The sequence below is a fragment of the Erpetoichthys calabaricus genome, chromosome 2 (assembly GCF_900747795.2).
Source record: "Erpetoichthys calabaricus chromosome 2, fErpCal1.3, whole genome shotgun sequence".
In the NCBI taxonomy this organism is placed as follows: domain Eukaryota; kingdom Metazoa; phylum Chordata; class Cladistia; order Polypteriformes; family Polypteridae; genus Erpetoichthys; species Erpetoichthys calabaricus.
The window spans coordinates 129,581,120-129,593,471 of record NC_041395.2 but is presented as its reverse complement, the minus strand read 5'-3'; the positions used below and the strand labels follow the sequence as shown (position 1 = coordinate 129,593,471).

General features: G+C 36.1%; 1 protein-coding gene across 1 annotated transcript; it reads right to left on the bottom strand.

Moving 5' to 3' along the window:
* Positions 1 to 495: 495 nt before the first annotated feature.
* Positions 496 to 12,086, bottom strand: LOC114645368 (extracellular calcium-sensing receptor-like). Its single transcript, XM_028793228.2, has 6 exons — positions 11,860 to 12,086; positions 10,416 to 10,707; positions 9,306 to 10,139; positions 6,354 to 6,581; positions 3,060 to 3,183; positions 496 to 1,435 (listed from the first exon to the last, which is right to left on the bottom strand). Exons 1-6 carry the CDS (start codon positions 12,069 to 12,071, stop codon positions 528 to 530), a joined length of 2,598 nt encoding a protein of 865 aa, XP_028649061.2. The 5' UTR covers positions 12,072 to 12,086; the 3' UTR covers positions 496 to 527.
* Positions 12,087 to 12,352: the final 266 nt, after the last annotated feature.

Here is a 12,352-nt window from a genome sequence, read left to right as displayed (position 1 = left end):
CAACGACGGACACTTTACACTTTACCGGGTCAAGCTTCTTAATCGCAAATCTGACATCCTCAGAGTGAACATTTGCACAACAATGGGGAAGCTGGTCTCCACCTCTCAGTACCCAATTGGATTTTTTGTGTTTTATGTTTTAGGTCTTACCTCATTTACCGAAATCTGATTGGATGTGCCGCGCGATATTTTATAGGTCCCGCCCTCTCTGTCTTGTATGACGCGTCAGGCGGCCTTTGAAGCATTGCACCGTGCCCCGCGCATGCGCACTTCACCAGAAGACACACACACACGAACACTGGACGCACACAGGGGTTTTATTAAAGAGGATGAAAGAGCAAATAAAAAACTTGACAAAAATGAAGCAAAAGAGTTTAAAATGAACGAATAATCTAATTTATTGTTATGCTCAGTTTAATATACGGTATGTATATTGACAGATTGTAAATACTGTAGATACTATTAAAATAATATACTAATTGTGCTGCTTAATGACTTTAGGCATCAATCTGCTGCAAATAAAATCATTAGTCACTTAAAGTTCGACTCATCATAGCTTTTTTTGTGTTTCTTTCAGGCTTAAACAAAATAATGTAACACTTTGGACTAAATATTGCAACAAGGAGACCAAAACTTGAAGCTAAAATTGCAAATATTTCAACAGCTACTGTATATTTTCCAGGAGAGCTAATATAAGCAGGTATGAAAGTAATCCAAACTGCACAGAAGATCAGCATGCTGAATGTAATAAACCTGGCCTCATTAAAATTGTCTGGTAAGTTCCTTGCAAAGAAAGCCAATACAAAGCAGATTGAAGCTAACAAGCCAATGTATCCTAACAAACAGCTAAATCCTGTCAGAGAACCAACATTGCATTCAAAGATTAGTTTTGCTGTTTGAAACGTGGGGATTTTAGCTGGAACAGGAGGAGCTGTCATCAGCCATACTGTACATACTAATGACTGAATAAAGGTACAGAAGAAGACGGTGCTTCTCTGTTGTGCAACTCCAAACCATTTCATCATGTTATTTCCGGGGAGAGTGGCTTTAAAAGCCATTAATACAACAATTGTTTTGACAAGAATGCAAGAAATACACAAAACAAAACTAATTCCAAACATCACATGCCTCAGTCTACACGTCAGGTCTGAGGGCTTCCCAATAAAACACAAAGAACAGAGAAAGCACAAAGTCAGGGACACCAATAAAAGAAAACTGAGTTCAGAGTTGTTGGCCTTCACGACCGGAGTGTTGCGATGGTGAATAAAAACAGCAAGCACTCCAACTGACAAACAGGCTCCAAATAAAGCTGTACTTGTTAAAGTAATTCCCATTGCATCTTCATAAGAAAGAAATTCAACTTCCCTTATAACGCACTTATTTCTTTCATAATTTGACCAATACTCCATTGGGCATGAAACACAGGAAATGGAGTCTACAACAGGAAAAAATAGAAATCATTGTACTTATGCAATAAGACAAGAAATGTACAGCTTATGATCTTCAATTGTTGGTAACAGATTTACGAGAATTATCTAAGGAAAAAAAAAAATTTCCATACAATGATTTTTTTTTTTGATAATAACTGTAGTATATGAAAATAGTGTTATTTTATATATCACAAAAAAAGTATTATTTTATATATCACAAAGCTTACTTTGCTTCTTTTTATTCAATTTGTCTAAACACTTTTAATATGCTTTTTTCTGGGACTGGATTGCCAGAATGTTTATTAAATTATGGTGACTGTATTTGTATGATTTATTATGTATTTTAAAGTCTTCTGCATAGTGTCATTAAAAAGGTCACCCACAATGACCCAGTCCTTCTTTGATAAATGGTTCATGCAGTTTCATCAAGAAAATGTCCTTTATTATAATTCAAATATTCAGAAACCACATAAAGGATAACTTCTGTTGGGTAGATTAAAGCATCTTTAACAAACTGCTTAATGATTAACAGTTGCAGTATTTCATTTTTATTATCATAACAAAAGACATTTACACCTTGGGTATCCATTATAAACCAGCAGTTAAAAGTTTATAAACATTTTATTAAGTATGCAATTATTAATAATCGCTTATCATTAAAAATAAAAAGGTTCTTGAAATATGGTACTGTCATTTTTCAGTTTTATATTCATATCATGCTTGAAAGACCTATATTTTAGGATTGTTAGACTTTTAATAGTTGGTTATAATTGGTTTCTAAGCTAAAGTATAACCCAAAAAGGCTAATAACAAATGAACGTGAGATGTTCTCTTACTATGTTGCACACAAACAGATAATTTATTATTTTCCACTTAGCAGACTTCTTTTCATAAAGAATCAAATTGGCTTTCTATTGACTTGCAAATCATGCGAAGAAACACCCTACTTCATCTTTCCTTACTTAGCTTAAGGTCGTCAAGACTTTTCTTTTGAAGTCATTAAGTTTTATATTGAATAGTTTCAAATGAATTAAATTATTGAAAAAGTATAAATAATAACATATGTAGTCAGTGTTTTATCGAATCAAGTTTCTGTTGAAGTTCCTACCCTAAAAGATACAGGTATGAATTGTAGAAGAGACGCAGTAACATTAGAACTATATGAATATCCCTGCTGTAGATAATTAGTTTATCAGTGCATTTGAAGCTGTGTGCTGCACACATGGGACAAAAGCTACTGCACAAATGTGAATACACCCAGAGAGAAACCAATGCCTGATATCGTAGAGTGCAGGCCAATAAAAACGTACCTCTCATTATCAAAGACTATCTCTACCATGGTAGTTTAAAATTGTATCATTACAAAGTGGTGCTAACAAGAGTATAGAATACAACCAAAATTTAATCAGCAAAAGATTAACATTTAACTTTATTTAGGAATATAAAGTGTATATAAGAACTATGTAAAATGGTTTGTATGATCTTAATAGCCTGCCTCTGGCTATAATTAACTATTAGATTTGTATGAACCTATATGTTTAAGGAATGTGGAACAAAAAAGAAATTAACTTTTTAAAAATATAATAGGAAATTTTGATTTTCTGCATGACCCCAAAATGAGTTACATACCCACTTGATCGCTGATTTCCCCATCTGCACATGGTATGCAATCAAAACAACAGGCAGGTTCTCCTTTTCTATTTGCTTTTCTTGTGCCTGGTGGACAACTTCTACTGCAAACAGAGTCGGGGACCTAAAAGACTGAAATTACTAAGTGCATAATTCATTGAAAAGGAATTTCTGTAAATATTAGAATTTTGGTAAAAGCAATTATGGTTGTCCTAGTATCAGATTTGATCTGAAGGAAAACAGCCCTGTTTATTAAGAAAATGGGTAATGAATGTGATGTTAAAAACATTGACATAAACATATGTTCATGCAGATCAATTTCTTGTGAACAGGCCTAATGAGTATAAAGAAAAAAGTATTAAACTAAACTAGAACAACATCATTCTCAGTCACACTTACAGTAATTCACTTCAGGGTTAGAAAAGACTACAACCTAACCTGACATCGGGTGCCAGGCAGGATGCAACCCAGGGGAGGTTACCAGGCCCTCTAATACAGTGTCCATTTTAGGACATCCTCCTCCCTCCGAAAAAACTCCATCCTTCCTACTACCTTCGACAAAATATTCCTCCTCCCTGCGAGGAATCCCCAGTCACCCCTCCTCCCTCCTCCCTCCTCTCTCCTCCCTCCTCTCTCCTCCCTCCTCCATCCGCTCTCAGTTCTCCGCTGTCCGTTTTACGCCATCCACCCTCCTATCTCCGTCATCCGCCTTCAGCTCTCCATCAAACCCCACACTCCCCCCGCCCCCTCATCGACATTTTCATTAATGAAGTGACGTAATACTTCAGCTCCACCTTCTTCACAAGTTCATTAACCATGCCGCCCACATACAAACTTAAAAGGTTTAAATAAAACAGAAATATATACCTTTATTTTTAACTTCCTTAACTTGTGGAGGGTGTATCCTGTAGCAAAGCCCTAACTTTTTTCACGAAAGCCCCTTTCAGTCAATAAGCCTTAAAAACAGGTGTAAAGATATTGACAACAAGCAACGCAAACCCACCAAGACATGGAATCGTTTAAATCAAGGCGCTGTGCTACCTTATTCCAGATCGGTCCTAAGGCGTTCGTATTTTTCAAAGCAGTTCTGGTTTCCATCTGCATCTGTAGCTGAGTTGAAAAACACCATCCCATACTATTAGTTAACGATTAACACATTTCTATATGTATTGTAAGCATACAACTGATAATATGTTGCGCTTATTTATCTGGTGTACCGACATTTTTGCGTGGTTTGTGCCCTTCAGAATGAAAAAAGTTTGCATTTACCTTTTTAATAAAAGGCGAGCTTTTAAGCCTGAAAAATCACACCGTAAATGCACACGTTTAATTGCACATGTGTTAATATGTATGCTTAAACAATATTAAAAGACACTCAACAATTAACGTCATTTACTTTCGTTCCCACGTTTGAGTCGTGCTGTAAATTCTTACTGTGAAATATAATTGACAAATAATTTGGTTAATGAACTTGTGAAGATGGTGGAGCTGAAGTATTACGTCACTTCATTAACGAAAATGTCGATGAGGGGGCGGGGGGAGTGTGGGGTTTGATGGAGAGCTGAAGGCGGATGACGGAGATAGGAGGGTGGATGGCGGAAAACGGACAGCGGAGAACTGAGAGCGGATGGAGGAGAGAGGAGGGAGGAGGGAGGAGAGAGGAGGGAGGAGGGAGGAGGGATGACTGGGGATTCCTCGCAGGGAGGAGGAATATTTTGTCGAAGGTAGTAGGAAGGATGGAGTTTTTTCGGAGGGAGGAGGATGTCCTAAAATGGACACTGTACTCTAAAGCCATACTCACATATACACCTACACAGGGCCAATCTGGAGTCACCACAAAGACCTGCACTGCACAGTGAAAATGCAAGGCAAAAGCATTAACCACTAAACCACCATGCAGCCTCAAGATGAATACGGTGTGTAAAAATCTTTATAATATTTCACATTATTGTTGGTAACCTACAAATAAATGATATCAATAGTAATAAAAATGGCTTATAAAAAGTTGTGTGGAAAATTTCAGGAGGTGAAACACGTGCAGTTAAATACTAAAGTATAATTCATTGACAATTACTTAAAAAAGACATTCAAGATGAGCAACTGAAAAGTGAACAGTCATATTTAGATGCATCTGTTTATTTTATGTGATTTTTATGTCATCTGGAACTGGTGGGTACTGCAATTGCTTTAGAGCTCCTGAGACCTCATTTATGAATCAAGGCCTAATCATATATTATATGGGGTTTAAACTTTGCTCCCTCTAGGTTTTCTGTGGTTAATCCAGATTCTTTACACATCCCAAACACTTGCACGTGGGGTCGATTTTGGCATAAATGAGTGTAGATGTGTTTGTGCATGTGTTTGATTCAAGGCTATTTTTTGAGAATGCCTGCAATGGCTTGGTGGCACAATGGTGCAGTGGGTAGCGCTGCTGCCTCACAGTTAGGAGACTCAGGTTTGCTTCCCGGGTCCTCCCTGCGTGGAGTTTGCATGTTCTCCCCGTGTCTGCGTGGGTTTCCTCCCACAGTCCAAAGACATACAGGTTAGGTGCATTGGCGATCCTAAATTGTCCCTAGTGTGTGCTTGGTGTGTCAGTGTGTGCCCTGCAGTTGGCTGGCGCCCTGCCCGGGGTTTGTTTCCTGCCCTGTGTTGGCTGGGATTGGCTCCAGCAGACCCCTGTGACCCTGTAGTTAGGATATAGTTGGATAATGGATGGATGCCTGCAATGGAATAAAACAAGTGGATGAATGAATGGATGTTATTTACTGAAGGATTAGAAAGAGATAGGTTTGATCTTTGCAACATTACTGAAGAGTTTTCTTTGACTGATTTTAAAGTTTGACAATTTGGCTATACCTAGGAAGTTCTATTACTTTTTATGAATTCTACAAATAATAATCTTCCAAAAAAAACCCAAATATAATAAAACATATTATGATACTTGAGCAATGACAAATCATGCACACAAATGTTACATACTCCATATGTTTTTTTAAGTTATGTTTGGAACTTCCAAGGCATTTTCAATTCAGTGCTGATTGTTATCCCTTCACATATGTTAATTTATTTGTGAATCATTATGAAATAACAACAGGTACTCTATTTTATTAATAAAAAATCTCATCTTTCCTCTAAGAAAAAGATGTTCTTCAGTCCACAGGTTAAGGTCATTGACTAATTATTATAATGGAATAATAAAGAAGTGGCAAGTTAATTATCTGTCTTAAAATGTTAAAATGATAATATTTGTAACTATTAGTTTGATCCATAATAGAAAAAAGTAATCAGACTTACCTTTCCAGAATGGAAGTTCCAAAAAATGTTCTCTTCCTTGAGTTCAATCTCTTTTCCACTTTTCTTTGCCGCATCAAAAATGCCAATGGTTTTAGTTGTAACACTTCCATCAACTTCTCTTTGCCAGTTTACAATGTCATAAATAGCAAGTGCATCTCCGTTGTCATCAAAAGCCACTGTTTCATTAAGTCGATTTGTAAAGCTTACTTTTTTCAAATAATGTAGAAGCTTGTTACAATAAATATAAACACAAATGTTACTTGTGTAAGAACAGAGATGCTTAATAAGTTAAATAAAATTGAGAATAGTGAATATTATTAAAAACAGCGACAAATTATGTTTATATTGTTATAAAGCCATGGTACCTATACAAGATATTAGCATAATACATATTTTTATATATTACTTTAACTCAAACATATTTTTTCCAGTTTTGTTGTAAACATATACATTTAAAATATTATGCAAATGTATTTGTTAGTGCTCTGTGTATAGTAGTCGTATTTTTATGCCTTGCTGTTTCAAATGAAGCTTTTAAAACTAGCATACTATGTCTACTTTTATAGTCAAATTACCAATATTAATACCTATACTATATATATATATATATGTATATATATATATACTATTTGTACATGGTGGTGCAGTGGTAGAACTGTTGCCTTGCAGTAAGTATACCAGGGTTCACTTCCCATGTCCTCTCTGCATGGAGTTTGCATGTTCATCTTGGGTGCTCTAGTTTCCTTGCAACATCCAAAGAAATGCAGATTAGGTGAATTGGAGTCTCTAATCTAGCCTTAGTGTGTGTTTGCTGTGTATGTTTGCTCTATAATGGACTGTCACCCTGTCCAGGGTTTGTTCCTGCACTGTGCCTTATGCTAGCTGGGCCAGGAAATAAAACCACAATATTAATTCACATCAAAAGTTACATGTCAGGGCAGTGTAAGCGCACATCCATCATGTTCACAGTGCCACAACTGAGAATAAAACATGCAGCTTTCATTGTATTCATCATCAAGTTCTTCCATGTGAACCCTGAATACCATGACGACTGATTGAGGTCATTTATGTTAGGCAGAATGCCTAGAGGGGGCTGGGCAGTCTCATGTCCTGGAACCCCTGCAGATTTTATTTTTTTCTGTCCTCCCTGGCTATCGGACCTTACTTTTTTTTATATGTTAATTAGTGTTCCCTTATTCTAATTTTTATTTATTTTGTCTTTTTTCTCTTTCTTCATCATTTAAAGCACTTTGAGCTGCATTATTTGTATGAAAATGTGCTATATAAATAAATGTTGTTGTTGTATTAAAATTATTGAAAACCATGTGAGGGAAAGTTTAATCTCATACATTTTTTAGGTTTGTTTTTATACCCATGTGGATTTACTTTGTTATTTCCTGAGAACAAACTGTCTTTTTATACAACACCTCTTGAATAATTTTCAGGTTGTGGGCTTTGCTCAAGGGCCCAACAGAGTAGGATCCCTACTCTCTTAAACTGGCAACCTTTTAGATACCAGAGAAGATCCTTAGCCGCAGAGCTGACACTCTTCCCTTTTATGCACCATTTTTGATATTTAGCTTAATTACACTAAATAGCTACAAATACACATTTTAATTCTAGACACTGTAGTTCAAGAGTTCCTACAAAAGGCTACCTCAACACTAGAGCCACTACGCGTTTTTACAGTACTAAAACTACCAAGGCTACGCCAGGAGGCGTATGAAGAATTTTGTTGTCACTAATGGCTCATCAGCTCAGCAACCTGATAGTGTATCCTTACTGACTTATGGCCAAAAATTACAGATAACCTAAAACAGCATCAGTGAACATCACAATAAATAATTTCTTGCCACACAGACTTTTTGTTTGCATATATTTCACATTAAATATCAATATACATTTTCTATTGTGTCACTTTTGTTGTTTAAATAAAAAGTCAATATTCCTTAATTATTGTTAAAACTGGTGTTCCATTTGATCTACACTGTATTTTGTTCTGGAAAGCACAAATTTATAATTATTCATTATATATATATATAGATTAACACAATGGCAAGTGTAAATGATAGCTTGACTTTATTAATTAACTTTAACTTCAAAAATTTACTTATCTTGTAATACTTGTCTAAATCAAATTTTACAGTATAATTCTGTTTAATTTTACAATTCTGGAATACAATATCACAAAATGTACCTTGCATATAGAAATTCTTTCTGACTGTGGACATAAACTGATCATGCTCTCAGTCTGTTCCAGTACGAAACTGTGGATTGCAGTTTTCTCCACATATATGTTTCTTTGTTTGAAACTGGCCCCTGCAATTAGTCCACTTTCCTGCATTTGTGTGTCTTTCTCATCTGGTAATTCCCATTATTTTTTAAAGAGATGCTTGCTAAAATAAACAGCACCATTAGATTTCCGCAGTGAAAGTGGGAGTAGATGCTAGTGTACCCTGAAAAGTACTTGAATCTCATTTGGAGTTGGTTTTTATGTTATGCCTGATATCCCCATGGCTACAAACTTCAATTACAAGGTTTCAGAAAACTGTAAAATTAGATTTTTTATACTAGGCTATCTTTCTCTGTTTAGCTGGATTTTTGGTTGTTTGTGAAAAAACTGGAAACTTCAACAGAGTTACACCAAAACAATCCATCATACTGAAATAATGAACTTTTTAAATGCAAATTAATAAAACTGATACATAATTTATATCAGTATTGAAGAATGCTAATGTGTTAATCTTGGAGAAACTTAATTTAAGTGGAATTTAATTTTTCACTCATTAGCTTATGTGATCTTTTGCAATGTGTGGCCAGATAACCAAAAATTACTTCCATGAACCAACATGATCAGGATGTCTTTCCACGTGTTTAATCACTTTCCCCACAATATTAATATAAATTAAGAAAAATATATTAATTTAAGAATCCATTGTGTTACTTCCTTACCTGCCACGGTTGCACGCTTTTGATGTCAGCACAAGTGTTGTTTTCAAATGGCCCTTTTCCACGTTCACAGTGCATTAGATTATGTAAGGCATGTGCCAAGGCATAAACTGCTTTATAGACATTATAAGATGCTCTTGATTCTGAAACATCACTGTATGCTGTTTTGGTTTCAGTGATGTTTTCTAGTCCAGTGCATGCTTTGCCACTTTGAAATACAGCAGATGCATTTTTTGTCCTTGAACTATCTTGGAAAGTACAGCCAAACATCGTTTCCCAGAAACGGAGGCCTAAATTATTATCTGGCAATAAATCAGGTTGAATCTTAAAGAGAAATTTTTCCAGGCCAGGTATTACACCTTTTCTAATGGCAATACCGATTGTGCCTCCAAAGGAAGCAAAGTTTTCTACAGTAGCTAAGGCAGTCGCAGTGCTCCATGCTTCACTAGCAATCCACTGCTTTCCAGTAACATTCTGTTGAACAGCCTCTTTCACTAAAGATGTTGCATCAGCTCTTGAAGAAAATACAACAATAACTGTAGAGGTTGACTGCTTTATCCTGTTGACAATCTGAGACACAGTCAACTTGATGTTGCTTTTGGGAATTGTTTCAGCAAATGAAATGCAACCAATATATTTCATTTCCTCATTAAAGTTTTTCAGAGCATATTGCCCATACTCATCATCACTCACTACTACACCTACCCATGACCAGCCATAATGTTTGATAATCTGTACCATAGCTTTCACCTGAAAGGCATCGCTGGGAACTGTTCTGAAGAAGGATGGGTGATCTTGCTTATTGCTTAAACAAGAGCATGTAGCGTAAAAGCTTACCTGAAAAAACATTAAAGAAGTCAGTGTACATTAAGATCTTAAATCACAACAGTCAAAGGTTATAGATGACATGTTGGGTATAAGCAGTACAATTAACATAAGTTTTAAACATCTCATAAAATCTTTAAAACATACATATACATGAAATATAAAATATTGTTTTAGAAGTTTTATAGTAGAAATGTTGAAAAATTCCCGACGAGTCCAGTAAAGCATACATTTTTACCATAGATTTTTAAAAGTCACAGTAGTATTCTAGATGTGAACTTGCATTACCATAGGCATTCGGAAAAGCCCCAACATTCTTGATATTGCAATTGAATGTGTTGAAAGTGGATCCCCCACAATAGCAACAACAGGAGGAAGTCCATCGCAGTGATTCTTAGCAATATTCAGTCCAGCATCACTAACTAGAGCAGTTGCTGCCCTGAGAGCAACTTGCAGTCTCATGCAATTATCGTAAAGTCTGTATCCCAATGTTATATTAGGAAGAAGGCTCTGATCACGGTTAATTTCTTCTATGGTAAAGGCCATAGTCTGAGCCCACTGAAAAACTGAAAAATCAAGGCTGTAAGGAAGCAAATTGTATGTTCATTTTAATTTGGCATGCAAAATTCATTAAAACTATAGCTGAATAATTTTATATGTTTTAAATAAAGAGCAACAATAAACACAAGGAATTTATCTTGATTTTCTTTCTTTCAGGATTTACTTTGCAAATCACTAGATTATTATCATTGTTGTCAGAAAGTGGCAAAACAATTACTTCTTCTGTCTCGTTGATCCAGTTGCCCAGATTTGACTCCTATCATATCCGCAGTTTGTAACAAATATTAACGCTCTTCTGATTTCCCTTTGCATTTTCTCTTGGTACTTTAGTTTACCTCTTCATCAGGTTGATTGATGAGTGTCACCAAACTGGCAATGAATGAAAACCTGTCTGGGGTTGATTTTTGCCTTGTAACCAATGCTATTGGAACAGGGTCAGATGCCACAAAACCCTGTAATGGTCATGGCACTTATGGAAATATGCGAATTGTTATTGTTACTGTTGTACTGAAAAAACATGAGTAACAGAATAAAATACATATGGCATGCATTTGTCAACACCTTACAAAGGTCTAAGCATAACTTTTAATATTTACCCTACTTGATTTCATATTATATAACCCTGTTATTTTAACACACATAAAGTTTACCATCCATCCATCCATTATCCAACCCGCTATATCCTAACTACAGGGTCACGGGGGTCTGCTGGAGCCAATCCCTGCCAACACAGGGCGCAAGGCAGGAAACAAACCCCGGGCAGGGCACACGCACACACATACACACCAAGCACACACTAGGGACAATTTAGAATTGTCAATGGACCTAACCTGCATGTCTTTGGCCTGTGGGAGGAAACTGGAGCACCCGGAGGAAACCCACACAGACACAGGGAGAACATGCAAACTCCATGCAGGGAGGACCCGGGAAGTGAACCCAGGTCTCCTAACTGCAAGGCAGCAGTGCTACCCACTGCCCACCGTGCCACCCAAGTTTATCATTAATGTCTTATTTCTTAAGTTTTTACTATTTTCCTAAATAATCTCAAGGGTTATGTTTCAATTATTACATTTATATTTCCATTTTGCAATACATTTATTTTGTCATATGAATATAGTGCATAGTGCAATGTTAAGAAGTAACTATTTTTTTATCTGACTGTTTGTCTCACCTTTCACATGTCCATTCTTCAGGCTTCGCTCTAAAAGACAGGTCTGGAACTTTGGTTTTAAAACTTACTTCAAATATCCCACCCAGCATTATATCTCCTTTCTTATAAAGACCTTGTAGTTGAAAAGTATCTTGAATTTGACATGTCAGTTCTCCAGATAGTGCCTTAAAAAAGAGATTCAGAAACACATAAGTGTACACCATGCATTTCATATTGCACAACACAGGGGATATAATGTTCTCTTTGCTTAGGTAGCAAAAACCTACAAAACATCTTTTATATGCCAAAGAGCTGAAGCTCCAGACACTTGTGTGTGAAGCAAATACCTAAAGCAGCTTGCAGATATCCCTGAGCTGCACAGAATATCACCTCGGGGAGTGATTTAATCCATTTTCCTAACATAGCATAATTATTAAAAGTATATCTGCACACAAATTGAAACTATATTGCTAGCTAATGAGTCCTTATTTTGTCTTAGTGGAATTTTTTTTTC